The sequence below is a fragment of the Seriola lalandi genome, unplaced genomic scaffold (assembly GCF_002814215.2).
Source record: "Seriola lalandi dorsalis isolate HSWRI2012SDOR001 ecotype SW California unplaced genomic scaffold, Sedor1 jcf7180002054338, whole genome shotgun sequence".
NCBI lineage: Eukaryota > Metazoa > Chordata > Actinopteri > Carangiformes > Carangidae > Seriola > Seriola lalandi.
The window spans coordinates 502,605-522,986 of NW_019524891.1; the positions used below are offsets into that span (position 1 = coordinate 502,605).

General features: G+C 40.4%; 2 protein-coding genes across 4 annotated transcripts in view; one reads left to right on the forward strand and one right to left on the reverse strand.

Annotated features, from left to right (window-relative positions):
- The window catches only part of dscaml1 (Down syndrome cell adhesion molecule like 1), a 99,759-nt gene extending 84,877 nt beyond the window's left edge, over positions 1–14,882 (forward strand). Inside the window, exons 22-35 of the mRNA XM_087174332.1 lie at positions 1,701–1,854; positions 3,434–3,551; positions 3,902–4,065; positions 4,236–4,334; positions 6,130–6,318; positions 7,015–7,143; positions 7,317–7,475; positions 7,559–7,714; positions 7,916–7,946; positions 8,085–8,203; positions 8,407–8,559; positions 8,896–9,090; positions 9,218–9,526; positions 9,831–14,882. Of these exons, the coding sequence (XP_087030458.1) occupies positions 1,701–1,854; positions 3,434–3,551; positions 3,902–4,065; positions 4,236–4,334; positions 6,130–6,318; positions 7,015–7,143; positions 7,317–7,475; positions 7,559–7,714; positions 7,916–7,946; positions 8,085–8,203; positions 8,407–8,559; positions 8,896–9,090; positions 9,218–9,526; positions 9,831–10,423 (2,568 nt within the window). The 3' untranslated portion in view covers positions 10,424–14,882. The remainder of the gene's footprint in view (positions 1–1,700; positions 1,855–3,433; positions 3,552–3,901; positions 4,066–4,235; positions 4,335–6,129; positions 6,319–7,014; positions 7,144–7,316; positions 7,476–7,558; positions 7,715–7,915; positions 7,947–8,084; positions 8,204–8,406; positions 8,560–8,895; positions 9,091–9,217; positions 9,527–9,830) is intronic.
- A 1,253-nt stretch (positions 14,883–16,135) lies between these two features.
- Positions 16,136–19,593, reverse strand: LOC147819054 (uncharacterized). 3 transcript variants are annotated; one of them, XM_087174333.1, is made up of 4 exons: positions 19,362–19,593; positions 18,602–18,715; positions 17,034–17,076; positions 16,136–16,840 (listed from the first exon to the last, which is right to left on the reverse strand). In XM_087174333.1, the coding sequence occupies exons 1-4, from the start codon at positions 19,413–19,415 to the stop codon at positions 16,641–16,643; spliced, it is 411 nt and encodes a 136-aa protein (XP_087030459.1). In that variant the 5' UTR covers positions 19,416–19,593; the 3' UTR covers positions 16,136–16,640. The 3 variants fall into 3 exon arrangements, with proteins under 3 accessions (XP_087030459.1, XP_087030460.1, XP_087030461.1); XM_087174334.1 differs by having other exon boundaries at positions 16,136–16,813; positions 19,362–19,592; XM_087174335.1 differs by having other exon boundaries at positions 16,136–16,777; positions 19,362–19,589.
- Between the last annotated feature and the right edge of the window lie 789 nt (positions 19,594–20,382).

Genomic DNA, 20,382 nt, shown 5'->3' on the forward strand with positions numbered 1-20,382 from the left:
CACTGCAGTGTACTGGTCTGCCACGTTCGCAGACTCTTCAAACCATTTGACACTTGTATCGCAGTCATTTCATCTGTGCACAAGGCCTGTCAGTCAGAAATGTGTGTCAGTGTCAAACTGGTGGGCTGTAGTAAAACATGTGATCTAGATGCTGACAGTGAATGTTTGGCGCTACCTTACAGTACGTGTGTGTTAAATTTGTGATTGTGTTCCCTTTTTCATATTCTTCTATTCATAGTTAAGACCAGCTGTGTGTGTGTGTGTGTGTGTGTGTGTGTGTGTGTGTGTGTGTGTGTGTGTGTGTGTGTGTGTGTGTGTGTGTGTGTGTGTGTGTGTGTGTGTGTGTGTGTGTGTGTCTTTACTTACCTGGGTGTTGGAATACCTGAGGAGTAGATGAAGAGTAGGAGTTGAGGGAATAAGGGTATAATTGGTGGGTAGGTGAATAGTGACTGGCAGGCAGTAAAAAAAGAGAGGGTCTGTGTTTGAGTATGTCTGTGTATGTCTGTGTGTGTTTTGAAGGGACAGTGATGTGTATATGTCTAGACAGCAGACACATGGCTGGGTTAAACACACTGCAATTACACATCCACCTCCAGGTCATGTATGCCACTGTATGTGTGTGTCTGTGTGTGTCAGCGTATTCGTGCATGCGTATTTGTGCTTGTTTGTGTGTGACCATTCCTCTCTCTCTGTCTGTTTATGCTCCTCTCCCTCTCCCTCTTCCTCTCCTCTCCTCTCCCTCTCTTCTCCCTCTTCCTCTCCTCTCCCTCTCCTCTCCTCTCCTCTCCCTCTTTTCTCCTCTCTTCTCCTCTCCTCTCCTCTCCTCTCCTCTCCTCTCCTCTCCTCTCCTCTCCTCTCCTCTCCTCTCCCTCTCCTCTATTCTCCCTCTTCCTCTCCTCTCCTCTCCTCTCCCTCTTCCTCTCCTCTCCTCTCCCTCTCCCTCTTCCTCTCCTCTCCCTCTCCTTTCCCTCTCCCTCTCCTCTCCTCTCCTCTCCCTCTTCCTCCCCTCTCCCTCTCCTCCCCTCCCCTCCCCTCCCCTTTTTGTCATTGTTGATGCCTGCAGTAGATAGGCCTCATTAGTGTGTGACTGTTCATGATATCTCTGACTGTCTCATTTGTCTGTCGCCCATTGTCTTCCTCTGTTTCATATCTCTGTTTGCCCTCCCCGAGGAGAACAGAGGAAGAGAGGGAGTAGGCTTTACTCCCCCTAACCCAACCCTCTCATCTCTCCCTCTCTCCCTCCCTCAAGCTTCATCCTTCCACACAGTTTTGCCTTATCATAATATGCCCTAGAACCTCTGTACCCTCCAACCCATCCTCCTCTCTTTTCCTGTAGTACTGAGTCACGGAGAGGGGGTTTGGTTCACATTAGAATGATGTTCACTCAGCTCTTCACATTACTCCTGCTTCTCCAGTAAAGTGACAAAATGATCTTGTCTTTGGCATCCCCCAGAATTTGCTATGTGCTGCTTAGAACATATAATAAAATGCAGATTCTTTTCATTATTGGAAATGTTGAAAATGTGGAAAATGTGTATATTATAATGTGTTGTTTAAGCTTACTTTTGTTCATAGTGTGGCAAAATTCCACCAATTTCCACAGCAAATCAGTTTGTTATGTTTGTGATGCAAAAAATACGTGGTTATATACCTGATACATATTGCTGCTTGTCTCTTTCCTTTTCACTTTCTCTCCCCAGCTGCCCAGCGAGTACGAAGCCAACCCTGAGCTGCTTTTCTACCGAATCACCCACCTCAACCACCGGCAGCAGTACCTGATCTGGGCTGCAGCCGTCACCACTGCAGGCCGGGGTAACTTCAGCGAGAAGGTCACTGTGGAGCCAGCAGCCAAGGGTGAGTCCCATGTAATGAGAGACACCGCGATGAGCTTAAATGCCCGGTAAGCATGGTTTCTGGGAATTTGCAGGTCAAAAAACGTCAAGGTTAAAACTAAGAATAAGGAATAAAGGAATAATTTGATTGGAAAGAGAAAACCTGAAAAAGGACATCCAGGTTACATTGAAACCATTGTTTCCAGAGCATTTAAAGGAGAGGTGCCTCAATTTAACCCATCAAAGTGTTTTAGTCTAACCTAGACCCCTTGAAGGTCTTTTGACCTGCAAATCACCAAATCAGCTGTTGTTGGATGGATGATACAACAGTGTCTAGATTTCTTTTTTTCCTGAACTCTCTGGCACTGTTTGTTCTGTCTCTCTCTCAGGAACTGTTATGACACTGCTACTGACAGCATAGTATTCCTCTTCAAGCCTCTTATCGACAATGCCACAAACTAAAAATAACATTCTTTTAAAGGATGTTTTGCTCTACATCCCGTATGACTCTGTGAATCATGTAAATGATCTCCCTCTTACTCTGTCACTTGCTCTATAAACCACATCCCTTTTCTACTTGTTTCTCCCTCCTTCCCTTCTGTTTCTTTGTTACCGCCTGCTTTCACTTTACAAAGGTGTGCTATTGATTTCAGAGTTCAGAGGGCGCCAGATAAACTGCCCTCAACCAGGGATATGATAAGAGGGGGGAGCAAAAGCGAGGACAGCAGGTGGAGACGAAAAAAAGAGAGGAGAGAAAATGACACGACAGGAGCAGAGCAAACGAATACACAAGACAATAGAGGGGCAGAGTGTTTAAGAAAATGAAGAGGGCAGTTAAATCAATAAGCTTTGGATTAAAAGACTGCAAGAATAAGGGAGTAAGAATGAACGGAGTGCACTTTCCACCATGTTATCCTTTTCTTTTATCTATTCGGTCCTTTGACTGCTGGATGCGATGGTTTGAGTGAGTTCTCGTATGGGTGGGTGCGTCAGCTGATCGACAGCTGTAAAAGGCAGTGTCCTCCAGGCTTGCCCACTCAATACTTCATTCAGCCTTAACATAAGTGCACTAGAGCGCAAGCATTAAGACGCCAAGCTTGAGAAAGAAAGAGAGAGAGGGAGAGAGAGAGAGAGTGGGGGAGGTTTATATACCTGAGTGGATGGATAGACATTTTTTCATATTCTCTCCTTTAATTCTTTGTTCTATCTTATATATCTTATTCTTATTCTGTTCTTTGCTGGACACATTTAATACAGATTTCTTTTCTGCCAAGTGTGAATCGCAGGAAATACAATACACATTTGCTCCTAGTAAATGCTTATTGAAAGAATCCCGAATGGAAAACAAATCAATTAATGCATTTCGTGTCAACCATCCCAATGTATTGATCAAAACGTTCTGACACAGCGTTTAATAGGTTTGAAATTTGTTTATTTGACAATAGCAAGATTATCCGATTGGTGCATATTAATTAGGTTATTGCTCTGTTTGTATTATGTGCTGTTTGAGTGTTAATGCCGTCAGCTCTAATGGTCTCTTTTCAGTTTCTCTGTCTTTACACATCTATTATTTTGACGTGCCTCTCTTCTTCCTCCACCAGCCCCAGCTAAGATCTTGTCATTTGGGGGCACCGTTACCACTCCTTGGATGAAAGAGGTACGACTGCCCTGTAGCTCAGTAGGAGAACCAACACCTACCATAAAATGGACCAAAGACAGGTGAGACTCCACCACAGAAATGTTATATAAAGCTGAGTATGTAGTGCTGCTGTGACTCCTCTTAGAATGGATGAGTGTAAAAGCATCTGAAATGGTTCAGCAAAAGGTCAGTTTGTCAGTAATGCTCATATAAGCAGTGCATCTTCGGAAAGATACTATACAGATCTCTAACACAAACCCAGATGCTGACTGGATTGTAAACTTCACCTTAATGTTAACCTCATGTCCTTGGGTGATTTTTCAGCCTCCTGTCGAGTAACAAAAAAAAAAAAAAAATGTTCGAACATAATATGCAGTAAAATAAGTCTTACATTCTCCTCTCATGATTCTCTCTCCTTGATTCCTGTTAGTGAGGACACAGCCATCCCAGTGTCTCTAGATGGACAGCGTCTCATTCTGGCCAATGGGACATTGGTGCTGCGCTCTGTCAAAGCTGAAGATTCTGGTTACTACACCTGCACAGCCACCAACACCCTGGGCTTTGACACTATTATAGTCAACCTTTTGGTACAAGGTAGGAAAATGCCATTTGTAACTCACCACTATCACCTTGCCCAAATTAGTGTTTACATTCATAATAATTATATATTTTTATATTTTCCCACTTAAAAAGAAGAAACATTTTACTATAATACAGCAAGAGCAAGTATTATTGAGTGGTTTACTCTGCGTGTTCTTGCTCAGTCCCTCCAGATCAGCCTCGTCTAACTGTCTCCACCACCTCCACCTCTTCCATCACTCTGGCCTGGATACCAGGAGACAACGGAGGCAGCTCTATCAGAGGTAGGTAGCCCTGCACAATGAAGATGTATTTCCGTCTGTCCTCCTGTACACTCACATCTCTTTCTCCTTGTCTGTAGCTCATGTGTATAAAGGTGACCACTATACAGGATTTTTTTCAAGTTCAATGTGAATGAACGGAAAAGATTTCCCTCTGACCTCTGATCTTAGTTCACCCTCTGTCTGTCTTTTCTCTCCATTTTGCCTTTCACATTGTTAGTGTGCACACTAATCCTTTACTTTATTGACTGGTGTCCTGGTTTTATGCTTCCCCGTGTCTATGTGTCTGTGTGATTATCTGATTGTTGCTGATTTCTGTGTGAAGATGGATATGGTGTGTGCCTTAATGGCCACACGTGCAAATGCAATGTCGGTTTCTCTTCTTTGTTCTCGTTGTTTGGTCAGTATGAGGATGTTGCAGGGTCATCCGTCTGACTCCTCCTTGCTCTTTAAACCAATATGAGACTTATTAAGCACCAGGCATGTGGTGATTTTGATGTAATAGCTGAAGACACAACTGGACCCACAGAGAGTTTTGGTTTGCATATGTCATTACAAAGAAATGGCCGCAAAAACAGTGAAGACACTTTCATGAGATCACATTCAAAAAAAAATTCTTTGGTCCATTCGGAGAAGTGTAATTTAAAGCCGTCAAAAGCTGTAACAATATAATATTTTTGTGTTATTCATGTGATTCAGCACACTGCCAGGAAAGCCCAGAGAAAGACACTACTTTGCATGCATTACATCCATGGAGGCAGGAAGTAATATAAACTGTGATGCAGCTTTGTATTCAAATAATGATGGACCACCAAATCACTATTTGTATACATCATCCACTGCCTCATACACCGATGAAGCCTGTGTGTGTATCTTGTATGTATACCAGAACGGCTGTGTGTCTGTGAAGCCATCTGCACAGTGTCAGCAGTATGTAAAGCTGAAGTTTGCCATAGATGCTTGATGCCATCAAGCATCAATTTTGTGTTACTACTGCAGTGGCATCTGCAGACTATTCCTTTGCAGATGAAACATGTTAGCATGTTATCATTAAAAAAAAAAAAAAAAAAGTCTCTGCTGGTTATGTAGCCTTTTTGGAGCTTGTGTAGAAGTAAGTAGTAGTAAATAAACAGATGATGTAGGTTAGTAATCCTGGAGAATCAGAGTGAGTCTGTTGTGTTCTCTTCTGTTCTGTGGTAGACAGAGGGTGACGATAAAACTTATAAACAAACACCGCAGGATCTGCACATGTTAACCCTTCTAATGTTTTTGACTCTATCGTACCATCTGTTAGAGAGAGAGGGAGAAACAAAGGATGGTGCAAAGAGTACAAAGAAAGCACAGAGAGAGAGACATTCATATATACATAATTATTTACCAACAGAAGGAAAGACAGACAGAGATGGAGGATTAGATGGAAAGTGTCTCAGAGCAGGAGGGAGTTGGCTCTCTGAGGCAGCTGATTATAAAAAACAGTCACCATATTGCATGAACTCATTTGCATAGATGCTCAGTCAGCGCCATCCTAGTCTTGGGGTTTGTAGGTAACTAATGGCAGCATAGATGGAGCAGCTACACTGTCCTCCAATCGGGGGCCTATCTGGGCCAGAGAAGTACAGTCTGACACTGCCATCTAGTGGACAGTAGCGGTATCAATGTCATAAAGTTTGGTGGGTTTGGTACAAAAAGAGATCTTCATCTTAACCATGAAAAAGAAAGAATAATGTAATATAGCAAAAAAAAAAAAAAATATATATATATATATATATATATTGTGTCTTTCTTTGTGTGTTTACAGGTTTTGTGCTGCAATACTCTGTAGACAACACAGAGGAGTGGAAAGATGTTTTTATCAGTTCTAGTGAGCGCTCCTTCAAATTGGACAACCTGCGCTGTGGCACCTGGTATAAAGTAAAGCTGGCCGCCAAGAACAGCGTTGGAGCCGGACGCATCAGTGAGATCATCGAGGCAAAAACCCACGGGCGAGGTGAGAAGCCTGGAATGGTGGATGAAGGAAATTAGTGTTGGTTTATAAAGGTGAAAAATGTACATAAAATACACATTTTCACAAAGGAGAAGTGAACATTGCCTTTGTGTGACAGAATAGGTGTTGAGCAGTAGTCTGAGTGACGGATTTTAGTATTCAGAAAATAAGCCACATGTGAAATGTCTCTGTGGGGCAGCCAACAATGAAGCTTTGAATATTTAGCATTCATCCAGCAATATTAACAACATGAGAATCCATAAAAACTTGAGCCCTCATATCTATGCAGTTTTGAAATTGGAGATAAAAATATATAAAAATAGTTCCTGTCTTTACAAAAAGGATTAAACACGACCTCTTTGTGCATCATTATTTACTGTACTCACAATGGCTAATAAAGGATTTCTGTCTTTTTTTGCAGTGTGTCGTTCTGGGAACTTCAATGCTCAATTTTGATTAAAATTATAACTATAGTCATTCATTGTTTAAGAACACATTTTCCTTCTCCACAATCTCCATATTTGAATGAGAAAACTTAATTATAAAATCAACCTGCCTTGTATCACAGATGGCAGTTATTTTCTATTATCAGTTATGATGTCTTATATTCCCCAGTTACCTGTCTCTTTGCACAGCATGTGTCTTTTTTTTTTTTTATAGTAATCTGAACCATGTGTCATGATGTTGCCTCTTTTACAGAACCCCAGTTCAATAAGGATCAGCCAGTTTTTACCCACATCAACTCCAGCCACGCCCGCCTCAACCTGCAGGGTTGGGCCAGTGGAGGCTGTCCAATCAGCGCTGTCACGCTAGAGTTTAGACCAAAAGGTGGGTCATTGCAGTGGTTGCTGATTATTGCACAAACAAAACAAACAGAAAAAATGATCAGTTAAATCAAGCATGTGAAACAAAGAAAAGCATTGCTAGTATTTAGGTAACTTGTTTGAAAAAACAGTAAGAAAAGAAGAGAGATTAGATGGGACGTTGCTTATTTGTTGCAGGTACATGGACATGGCAGAGTGTACGTACCAACGCCACCACAGATGTGTTCCTGGCAGAGCTGCGAGAGGCCACCTGGTATGAGTTGAAGATGAAAGCATGTAACAGCGCTGGCTGTGGCAACCAAAGCTCCCAGTTTGCAACACTGGACTATGATGGCAGTGAGTAGAGGACTCTTTTTCATTAAACTGGGTACCTTGAAAAAATGTTGCGATGAAGCGGTAACTAATCTCTGTTTGTGCAGGCACAATCCCGCCAATCAAATCCCCGCTAGAAAAGAACGATGATGTCAAGAAGCTATTTTCTATAGGCTGTCCTGTGATCTTGGTCACTCTGGGTGTTGCGCTACTCTTCATCATTCGCAAGAAGCGCAAAGAGAAGAGGCTGAAGAGACTAAGAGGTGAGAGTTGAAGTAAAAGGAGAGGAGACAAGTTTTAGGAATGAATTGGCAAGAAGAACAAAGCAGTCTTCAGAGAGATTCCTGAAGCAGAAGCAGACTTCAGAGAGAATCTTGAATGTAGTCTCCAGAGTTGCATTTATTTTAAAAGATTGATTTGTGTGTCAGGAAAAAATAATTTGTTATGTTCTCTCCTCTCTCTAGATGCCAAAAGCCTGGCAGAGATGCTGATCAGGTAAGACAGCTATTTCCTAGTCCCTTTCACAAAATTATTTAGTGCAACTCAAAATCCATTTCACAAATCTGCATTTTGCATTTTCTCAAAAAACGTGAATGTTTGTGTGTGTGTGCTTGTCTTGTATCTCTGGATTAGTAAAAACAACCGCAGCTTTGACACCCCAGTGAAGGGCCCTCCTCAGGGCCCACGGTTACACATCGACATCCCCAGAGTGCAGCTGCTCATTGAAGACAAAGAAGGCATCAAGCAAATCGGTGAGAGGAAGAGAGAGAGAGTGCATTTTTGTGCGTGTGTGCGTGCGTGTGTTCGGCTCATGTATCTGCGCATGAGCGTCAGATCAAATGATCTTTATGTAAAATGTGTTGCGAAAGCATTGGTAGGCATTACACTTTTGTCAGTTTTGTCTTTTAACCTACACTAGTTGCTTTTCTGTCATATTCATTCTGTCTGTGAACAGGTGAGGACAAGGCCACCATCCCTGTGACGGACACAGAATTCAACCAAACAGGGAACCCTCAGAGCTTCTGCACAGGTGTGTCTGTTCATCACCCCGCCCTCATCCAGAACACCGGTCCTTTGATTGACATGTCAGACATCAGACCTGGAACCAGTAAGTGCTGTCTCTCTCCTCGCTGTGTACTTTGTCAGCAAAGGTTTAGACTAACTGAAGCAGTATTGTTTTTTCACCGACAACAGTACAGTAGATACATGGTGTAAGCATAAATAGTGTAAAGTTCCCTCATTTCTATTTCTTTCCTTTATTTTTTACCAAATGCCAGGAATAATCATGAATTCATCGTGTCTTTCCAGATGACCTTTTGTTTTTTCATTGATCTGTTAAAGTCCATTGTGGCCTAAGCCTGATGTCTTGCAGATGTTTGTTCATTTTCCTGGCTTTAAGCGGCCTCTGTGCACCCTTCTTAAGTCTTCGTCCATTTACCATCAGACCCAGTGTCGAGGAAGAGTGTTAAGTCAGCCCACAGCATCAGGAACCGCTACTCCAGTCAGTGGACTCTGACCAAATGCCAGGCCTCCACACCAGCCCGCACTCTGACCTCAGACTGGCGCACAGTTGGCTCCCAGCATGGCATCACTGTCACAGAGAGTGACAGCTACAGTGCCAGCCTCTCACAGGACACAGGTTGGCACATTGGTGAAATGACACTTACAGCCCTTAGCACGCACAGTTAAGAAAGGCTATTTTTCAAATGTGGAGGAGAATAATCAGATCTGCTCACCTTCATTTTCTTTCCTCTTTCTTCCAATAGATAAGGGTCGCAACAGCATGGTGTCGACTGAGAGCGCCTCCTCCACCTACGAGGAGTTGGCAAGAGCATACGAGCACGCCAAGCTGGAGGAACACCTGCAACATGCCAAATTTGAGATTACAGAATGCTTTATCTCTGACAGCTCATCTGACCAGATGACCACAGGTACCAATGACAATGCAGACAGCATGACGTCCATGAGCACACCGTCAGAGCCTGGTATCTGCCGTTTCACTGCCTCGCCACCCAAACCCCAGGACTATGACCGTGGCAAGAATGTAGCTGTGCCCATTCCACATCGCGCCAAGAGTGAGTGGCTGTTGAAAGGCATACATTTTTTTAATGTTATTTTTCACCAAGTAAATGTTTAATCAACAAATGCTCAAAAACAATATACACAACTAATTTTGCAGGGGAAGTAAGGTTTCTGTGTGATGAGTCATATATACATAGTGTGCAAAAATACCAGTGATGTTGCTAGTTGAGTGCAGTGCAGTCAGCGGTTTTCGATAAATAAGCATTGAAAGTATTCATAGTGTGCAGCACTATTAATATTACTATATACTATGAATAGGCTTTGGCAGTTACTTTAAATTCAACTTTTCCCTTCTAGGTGACTACTGCAACCTACCCCTCTACATGAAGTCAGATCCCTTCTTCCGAAAGCAGTCGGAGCATCATGACCCATGTCCAGTGGTTCCACCACGTGAAGCCTCTATTCGTGGCCTGGCCCAGCGGGCATACCACACCCAGGGCCGTCATGTGACTATGGACTCTGCAAAGCAGCAGGCCCTAACCATGGGCCACTCTGGCCTGTCCAACCTCACTTCCTCTGGGGCTTCCTCTGGAGGAGCAACAGGAGGCGGTGGTGGAGGTAGTGGGAGTGGAGGGGCGTCTGCTAGCTCTAGCAGCTCTACACTTCCCCAGAGGACTCTCACCATGCCAGGCTCCTCTGCCTCAGTGGCCCAGAGCGCAGCGGCAGCTGCTGCTGCTACCGCTGCAGCTGCTGGAGCATCATCATCCTCCGGTGGAGGTGGGGCAGTAGGGGCCACAGGAGGGACCCCTGGAGGTGCCTCCTCATCCTCCTCCAAGATGGGAGGATCCAGAGACTCTCTCCTGGAGAGCAGCTCCTCGGGCTTAGGCAGACTACAGAAGCAGAGGGATGGAGGGGCTGGGGCCTACTCTAAGTCCTACACACTGGTGTAGCCTGCCATCACTGCGGCCTGTCATTGTAACTCTTTATAGAATGCTGGTCAAGCCAGCGCTTGCCTGGAGCCTCTATGGAAAAGTGGGGTGAGGAACATACACATGCACAGCTGACCCGTCAGTGCCTGTGCTGTGCCAGGCTGCAGGGGGCTGGTTGGGTTCCCATCGACACTACTGTATGAAGGGGTCAGAGTTGGGTCTCCACAGCACAGGGGTTTGCCTTTCTTTCTGCCTGATTGCTTTCTATTATTATTGTGTCATCTTTCTCTATCTCTTATTTCATCACCCTGGAAATCACTTGCCAAAACATAAATGATTTATCTGTTCACTTCATATTTTCATTTTCTGGTAAGGACACTGTACTTATGCACAAAATGCTTTCCACGTGCACTGTCTTGTCTTCTGGATCAAGACAGTCGTAGAATGAACCAGGTCACTTGACTTTCACACAGATGTGTGTTAAGGTTTTTAGGTTTTTAAATATGTTTTCTTTTCTGGTCTCTGATGGAAGAAGAGCTCATATCACAGCATTGTGCCATGGCAGGATGCTTTTACTGTATGCATAAACCACCAAACCTTGGTGTTACACTGGCTCTGAGAGGTTACTCCATCATGGATTCATACATTAGAGGCAGTGGAAAGACTGTCGTCTCAATACCAGTTTTGACACATGGGGAATTTTCTTATACATGCAATGGATGACACAGCATAGTGGTCTTAATTGATGCTTTTATAAACAGACTCAAAGCAGAGGAGATACAAAAAAAAAAAAAAAGTCAAGCATCACCAAGTGAAAGATGAATCCAAACCTTTTTTTTTGTTTGTTTTCATCAGTTTTTCTGTTTATTTTTCTGATGATGAAAATATAATCTCATGTGCACTAAGAAAAAGTTAGAATGGATCCAAGTAACAGAAACCTTCACAAGCCTGCGTGTGTGTGCGTGTGGGTGTATATGTGTAAATATATATATGTATACATGTGGCAGGCACACACCAACAGTGGACCTTTTTAAAAATCAATCTGTATGCTGACCTCTGGGGCAGACGTCTGTGTCAAAACTGAATCCCCTCCCCCCCATTGTTCATTTTGTACCTGTGAAAGGGGATTCGGGGACAGTAACGATGATGATGCTGACGATGTAAATGCTATGATCCTAATTTGGTCCAGCATTTGAACTTTGTTTTGCTAAGTGTGATTGAGCTTAGGAAATGAGAAATACTGAAGAGAGCGATTACAGATGATAAGAAAGAGTTCCTTTCTTTCTCCTTTTCTCTCTTTCACGCCCTCAGAATAAAGAAGGAAGAGACCCTTTTATGATTCATCATGGTGCCACAATACCATCATTCTTTTGTTTAACTCGTTTTACCTTCACCTTTATCCCTTTCTATCCTTCCCCACCTTTCACCTCTACCCATCCAGTCCCCCATCATATCCATACAGTGTCACTGTGACCTACTGCTAGCATACAGGCTAGTTAAAGATACAGACTGACTGAGAGAAGAGGTCTAATATGCACAGACAGGCAGAAATGCTGTTTGACATTCAATGACAACTTGAATGGAGAAACAAGTTGCAAACATACAGCAAATTTATAGAGATGTATACAGGAAAAATCATATTTGTATGAAGTGATCTTGAATTTATGAACGGACAATGACTTTGAGATTATAGACAGAGAGATCAAGTGTTAATAGAATTTGCAGTTGTATTAGGGAAACAGGGAGGGGGTTACACAGCAGAGAGATACAATTTCTCTTCAAAAATAAGTGGTCTTTAAACCTAAAAGATATGTTTTCAAGTCCCTTCGCCTCACTGAAATTGATTTTAGCTTTATAAATAGTACTGTATATGTTAACTTTTTGTTTTTTTTCCTTTTCCCATTTCTTCTCCCAAAGCTTAATCCCATAACAAAGATCGTTCCAAAAAAAGAGTTGCTCCAAATGTTTTGCAATGGTAAAACGTAACATCAGGGCTCTCGCAATAGAAAAAATAAAAAGATATGATATATGTTTGTTTTCAAAAGTATGTACATATATATTTCTATTCAAATATATAGCAAATATATGAATATTGAAAAAAGCAGAGAAATATAGAAGCCGTTCTAATTGAAAATATATATAAAAGATCACAAGACAATCGCTCAGAGTGAAAAACTGCAAGAAGGAAAGAAGAAAAAGATGAGGGAGGCTTACACGGGTAGCACAACCATGGACAGGACATCTCGGAGAGAAAGGAAGCGGTGTGAAAGAAAGTTAAATGGTGAAACTGAGGTTTGAGGAATGATACAACGACCCCCCTTGTGATTTTGTAAATGTTCCGGCTGCACCGCCTGTGCAGCAGGTAGCGGCTGAAAGGACAAGCACAGTAAAGTCAAATTATAGTGTGAGATTGTGTCGCTGGTTAACTGTGGTCTATGGCTCAGTGCAGAAAGTGTGGTGTTGAAAAAGAAAACAGTAAAACAAGGACAGCCTATACAGTAAGTGAGCCTATTGTAATATGTTGTATTGTACCTTCCAAAGGTGTGTTCACAAACTCAATGCCATTACCGGACTATAGTTAATGAAGACAAACCGACCAACAAGTATTTCTGTTTCTTATCTGTGTCATAGCAAGTCCTCCCCAAACTCCAGGACTGCAGGGCCAATAAACATACCATACAGTAAAGTATTCATGTTCCCTTTTATTTTAAAACTACACAGGAGAGAAATTAATTTTGCTTTCCGCTGTTGATGGTCATGATGCCTTTCATTTTGGCCTTTATGTTTCAAGTTATGCAAATACTTGTTTTCAAAAAAACACGAGTTTTGGAATGGGGCAGGCCTGTTTTAGCAACCTAAACATCTTCCTGACTCCAGTTGTATGGATATTGGATGGAGTGATGAAATAAACTCCTGTCCAACCTGCTTTCCCCAGTTCTTAAGTGAAGTTGCTTCTACTGGAAAAGACTGATCTACTGCCAGTTTGTTCAAAGTAAATGTAATGTCTGTCTTTAAGGAAATTTCCACCCTGATACTTTTTAAGTGTAATATACATTTTGTTGTATTTAAGTACTTTGTGGGTTATTTGGGCCTTCGATCAATCCTGAATCCTGGACTGTTTTCCAGGACATATGATTTAGGCGGACATAAATAATAACAGATATAGACCCATTTTGGTCTAATTTAAAATTATATGTGGCTGTAAAATAATAATCTGTTATTGTATTAAAATCTAAAATTGATTAGTTGCTTTCAAGGCAAACTGCAAACCATATTGCTACAGTAATGAAATTTCTAACCATAATGTAATTAATCATCGAATATTTATTGACTTTGTGAAGAATGCATGAGTAATGCATTATTATTCATTGCAATATATATATATATATATTATATATAAAAATGTATATATAAAAATGAAAAAGCACTAAAGCATCAAATATAACGTATAATAACAATGTTATACATTTCAGCTTTTTGTTATTTCACTATTTTAGCAGAAAAGAAAATCAAGATGGTAAAAGACTCAAACTCACATCAACGTTTTACAGTACAGTTATTTTTTTTCTCATTGAATATAATAGCTGCAGCTTATCTTAACATTTGACCAGTGATCTGCAATGTTGTGATGATTTACAGTGTTTAAGTGATGGATTAGTGGTTCAGGTGGATTTTTCCTTGAAGTTCAACAACATACTTTCAAACTGACTCAGTCTGTTTTCGTAAGGCCAACTTCACATGTGCTATTTCCCCAACCTTTTCCACATCTGCCCAACCAATCAGATCTCCCCCTCTCACTGTACCCTTTTGCCCACCTATACAACATGATTTCTACTCCATACTAGAAGACTTGTGTACATAGGAAAGTGTTTTGTATAAATGAGTACTATTTTCGACATCTTCACTAGAAACCAGGGCACAATGTAAACTATGAACTGAAGTTATTGTAATGAAACAGAAGAAGACGTAATGAAAAACTATAGAATTATACACACTGCTTTATCTTGATTTATGGACCAGTTGAAACATGCCAGAGTGGACCATGCATAGTTAACAATATTGATTTCTTCTTTTACAGGACATTTGGTTGCATTGTCTCCTTTTTGAATTTGTTTTGTTTTGTTTGTTTTTATGTTTTTTGGTTTTGTTTCCTTTTTTTAATTTGTCACTGGTTGCTTGATTTAGAGTTTGCCTTTTTTTTTATTATTCCACTTTTTGGGGGGAGGACAGCAGCATTGCATGTTCTGAAAATTTTGCTGGTTATAAAAGAAAACAGGGGAATGGTGAATTGAACAATTTAAAAGGGGGTTAATTAAAACATTTTAAAAATGCAGAGGTTGTTCCTTAAACTTTTATGGGGAAACGTTGCTTCAATTTGCAATTGCTTGTGTTTAACTCTACATTTTCTTTTCTATGAAAACAAACAAAAACAGAAAAAGAGTACTCAACACCTTGTGCAATAAAGCTATCTTTTTATGAACTGTGATGATATTGTTCATTCTTTCAGAACCATGGAACATTTGAGATTAATTGTGTAGGGTTTTCAGTGTCCAGTCTCTACTGTAATTGAAACATAGTAAGGACTCGACTGATTTGATTTGATTTAAAAGAGTTTGGCTCCCTCATCATTTTGCCACCCAGCTGTTTATAAGATCCACAGAACTCACTGTGAACATTTATAGGGACTATTTCCTCTGGTAGAAAGAAGTTCAAATAAAAAATGTTAACAGTGATGTCTGTGAATTTGAGAGTAATGTAAACCTTGACTCTGGAAAGTCAAATTGAATTTGTAAATTTGGTTATTCAAAACTGTGAGCACAACAATTTAAATTCATTGCATTGGGGTGGAGGCCGAAATCAAAGGGTTTTCTTTACACTTGGACAAAACCAAAAGTATCTGCATGGGATGCCACAAGAGGTGAGTAGACTGTTTTTTGTTTTGTTTTGTGTTTTAATTGAAATTTGAATGACCCAACTCTGACATGCATGGATTTTAATCTCAAGTCAAACCACATAACCTAAATAGTTTACTCTCAGAGCCTGATTCATAGTAATACAACAACACCAACAACAACAACAACAACAAAAACAACAACTTTAATAGCTGCTTGTGAGCTTAAACCTCATATAGAGAACCAGTGTTCAAAATTCAAATTATGTGAAATTGTTCCATAAATACAGTTGTTTCAATAAATACAGACAAAACCATGAAATTGTGAATTTTTTTCCAATACATTTTTTATATATATATATATAAAAAAAAAAAAACATCCTGATTCTCTTTTTCCAATTATTTTTATATGAAAATTTATATTTCTCCAAAGTCTTTTTTTGTTAGTTTTTTTTAGTTTTTTTAATTTTACAATTACAGTTTTCAAATCGAGTCTGTCAATCAAGACGAACAGGACAGAGCCAGTTATGTGATTTACTGTTGCTTTGTTCTGAATGAATGGACAGCACAATTCTAATCATTATTTTGATGGGATGTGTGAGTTATTTCTTTTGGTTATTCACATGGTTATTTAATGGTTTATTTATTTACGTTCTGAACACTTGAGGTCTCAATACAATCCCATAAAATTATTGATTTATTCTTTAAAAAAAATCCTACAAGGGGGCTTTTAAGGCTGCTATTATATTATGAATTACCACATTTTCAGATGGTTCATCCATAATGAGATTCAGAACCTGATTAAAACACTAGAGGGCAACATACTGCAATGAAACACAATACAGACTGACAGAGGAGTTTATTGAAATAGGTTGGTCAAAAATAACAGTTTGTTTCTGAAAGATCCACAATGTTGACAAATTATTAGTTTTTTTCCCATGTTTATATACTCAAAAGACTGGTCATATATAAATTACAGCACACTCTCAGTCACTCACACGGTCACTCTGTAACACAGCACATCAAAACTCACCTTCATTCAAATAAAGACTGTATATTCATATATATTATTCACATAGAATTTTAAATTGGGTATTACAAGCAATTGTTTGAGATATAGGCTATTACTGTATATTATTGTTTATACTGTGTCACTAATCCAGGAGCTCCACTAAGCATTTATCATACGGTTGGAATGTATGTACATTTACACACGTGTGCACATATGCATTTGTGCATGTCATCACAGAGTTCATCCCTCCTTTGGTGAATCGACAAATGTCCCACCTGCTTCCTGTTGTCTTTCAGGCTTGCTGCACCTGTGCCACCTGTGCCCTCTTTATCCATCTACTTGCCGTTCTTGTGTTTCTTCTGTTGGAACTTCCTGAAATGGGTCTGGATGGTAGCAGCGGCCTTCTCAACTTCAACAGGGCTTAGTGGAGGAACAGCGGGAGTGGTGCATGTCCCATTGCTGGTGTTGGAGTCTGAGCACGACAGGACACAGGGTATAGCCAGAGAGGCTGAGGCAATAGCCATGGAGACATAGTCTGTAGCAATGATTGAGTTCAAACACATTGTGTATATATTAGCCTTGATTCAAGCGGGCTATTTTTCTGATCAAAGTTTGAGTCAGTTGGATTTGACACATGATGTGAATCAAACCCTAGTGGTAACTTTAAGATAACAATTATTATGGCAGAAAAATAGCCAGCATTCAACTTCAATGACATTTCTACTTACTCTTTCTATACACGCCTATGCTGTTCCTCCTGAGGCCATCAAACTGTGAATGAAACAGAATAACTGTGTTAGACGACACATTCCAATGGATACACACACACTGACGCACAGAGGGGGGAAAAAAAGCTGAAGAACCAGTGGTGAAGATTGTGCACAAGATGTGTCAGATACCAGTCGGGTATGATGATTATCAATGCAAACAATTTTATCTGAAAGTTTAGCTGAAACATTGTTCACATACCACAAATTAAACACATGATACAACAGATAGTCACACAGGTGCTTTTCTTGAATTCTTCTACTCAACTGTACATAATGTGCTCGCGCTTAAGGAATGAGTGTGTGTAATGTACTGTACATGTGTGATGGCACCTGTGTGTGTGTGTCCTTTCTATCTGCAGTTAGAATAATGACCTCAAACGCAAATCCCCCTTGATTGGGATTACAGCGGCAGGGAAGCCACAGGCTGAGGACTGCATCAGCTTAGACTGCTTACACGTCAGTGTGGCCTGTGCTCACTCCCACACACTACCTCCATGACCTTATCTGTGAGGTCTCTTTTCTCTTTTTATCAAAGAAGTTAATGTGAATTTGAACTGTGGCCAGTCTACAACACAAAGCATCATATTCATTTCTGCCCCTTTATCTGTTCTTTTCTTCTCCCAGCTTATGTCACAGATGTTCTCTTTTTGTGAGCGGTCCTCTCACTTTCTTATCTCAGTACTTGTGGCCTTGGTTGAGTATAAAAGCTCTTCCTCCTTTTGTCCCTCTTGTTTACTGTTTAGCCTGTTTACCCACTGGATTCATCTTTACAAATTTAAACGCCAGAGCCAACTTTCAAGACGGTTACTTTAAACTATGAAAAAGGCACAAACAATCCACTAAGAGGTGAACTGCAGATTTTATATGTAGGACATCAGAGGTGTGCACTTTGGACTATAATGAAATATACTTCTTTATTTAGGAATCCATAGTGAAGCCTAAAGAATAGCCAAATAACTGCAAAATTATGGACAGCGTTGATCTCTGTACATTGATTTATTGATTCACCGAGGGTCAAAAGGCCATTAAGTCTGATACAAAACTCAACTTTATTGTATCGTAATACATTATTTGGCTGATGCTGTTTTACATCAGAGGCACCAAAAGTCATTTCTGTCTGTGTTGTTAATCATATTCCTGTGCTTTCCTTTGCAGTCCTCCTCTGAGACACCATAAGCAAGCGTAGGACATGTGACCAGCTTATATGCTCACATGCTGAGTCAAGCTTGACTGCTGAACTTTCCAAAAGCTCTGTCTGTACATTAGAAATCAGAAGATTAGAAAATGTAAATTATGAGCAAAAATTCCAGCCACACTGGCAGGGGAACTCCGAATGAAGATAGAACTTGTTTCTGTTCCCTCAAAATCTACGTCCTGCGAGAAGCCAAACCCTGAGCTAACCCCAGCGGACCTACTCAAAAGAGGATGTGGTGATTTGCAGAATGAATACTCATTGTATTTTATTGCTGGTAGGAATTAATTGACGTGTGCGACAGCAACTATACTTAGATCTCATTACAACCGACCTCTTCTGCTTTGCTGCTCCTCCGACTGTGTGACACTGAGTGAATCTGCCAAGGCAAAGGCTGGGACACCATGTAAGGTAAAGGGTCCTGTTGCCGTGCAAAGCGTACCCCTATCTGAAAGAGAAAAAAAGGACAATGTGTGGATCAAATGGGGAAACATAAGCAACCTCATCACTGTAGGTGTGCAGCCTCTCTCCCGAATGGCAGGTTTACTTAAAAGAGACGTGAAAAACATTAACTTTTCAGTACAGTTTGGTCTACTGAGTTTTTTGTGGTAGCCTACGTGACCTGTCACTGCTGAACTGGTAGTTTCTTTAGCAGCCTGAGCATTAGATGTAACATATAAGCAGAGAGGACTAAGAGAAAGGAAAGTTTTATAGTTTGACATGAGATTAATCATATTTGAATGCAGTCGATATAAACCTTGTTTATATTTGACTCTGACAACATGTTTTAACATCACACTAATCACATTCTGATGCTGTCCATATAAACAGGATTTGTATTTGACACTGACAACCTGCTGGGTGAGGAAACCACAATGTTAATGTTGCAGTTAAAACACAGAGCACTTTACCCACAAGTGTATTTCTTACAATATTAAAATATTCTTTATAATTGATATAAAGAATGTTTTAATATTAGGAGGAATTTTAAAGCAAACAGGACAAAAATATAATACTCTTAAATGTTACATTTCCTAAAATAATAATCAATACAATTCTTATTTCAGTTCCATCTATCCTAATGATCATCTTACCGATTCTACGACTCTGACCATCATGTACATGGCTGTTAGCATGGTGATCAACATCTTGACACTGTTCCTTTAGTGTCTCTATTAATCCTTAATGTTCTCCTGGTTTTTTCGATTTCTTTCCTCAGTCCTGTCGAAGGAAAGATAAGTCCACACAGGAGCAGCAATCAGGAATGCAATGAAGGGCTGCCCAGGGGAAGGACAATTGGACACACACTGTTGAGTGCGTCCACTCACACGGGTTTCTCAGGTGCACACACAAACACACACTCACATGTACACAAACATGCACACACGCATACGTGCACTTCATTCCCTGCAGTCTCTGACACACGAGGGTAAGACCGCTAAAGAGCTTTGCAGGACAGAAATAGAGAAGCAGTAATCTTTTCCACGGCACAACACTTATCCCTCAGGTGTGCTTCCACCTCTCCTGCAGCCGAGGCAGATCAGGTTTTATTCAGACATATGGGACTAAGAAAGAGAATAAACCGTACTGATAATTTGCTTTGCAAATGAACTCTATTCTCCTTCTAGGACTTTTATGAGGCATGCTGATTATGAAAGCCCATATGGATCAGGGAGAAGGTCCTGGGTATTTCTTTCTATTAAGGCACCCTTCATAAAGTGTTTCTAAGTTGTAACTAATGAATTTATCAAAAGATAAGTGACAGTACGCTCTAAGCAATCACAGGGATTTTTCACTACCTGGCAGCCTAAAAGTTGCTGTCATTAATGGTTGTAAGCTTTAATAAGTCAACAATTAATAAAGCTATTAGTTACAACTTATGCATGTTTCATAAAATGTTCCTTATTACAAAGTATCAATATATAAAATTAGGTAAATGTAAATTATAGATGCCTGCTTTATTTTGACAAGAATCAAGATCAAGATGGCTGATGATTCTTTTAGATGTAAAAAGTATGAATCTGATAAAATAAATAATTATTATTATCATTATAATTAACAGCTCAAGCTGCTAATCTCCTCTGCCTTCTTGTAATTATGATCATGCAGTCTTAA

Excerpts from the sequence above, each read along its gene's own strand:
- LOC147819054 (XM_087174333.1), bottom strand. The coding sequence starts at position 19,415 with ATGTTGATCACCATGCTAACAGCCATGTACATGATGGTCAGAGTCGTA. Across the intron at positions 17,077-18,601 it reads GGAGCAGCAAAGCAGAAGAG|TTTGATGGCCTCAGGAGGAA; the intron begins GTCGGTTGTAAT and ends TTTCATTCACAG. Across the intron at positions 16,841-17,033 it reads CATAGGCGTGTATAGAAAGA|ACTATGTCTCCATGGCTATT; the intron begins GTAAGTAGAAAT and ends TCATTGCTACAG.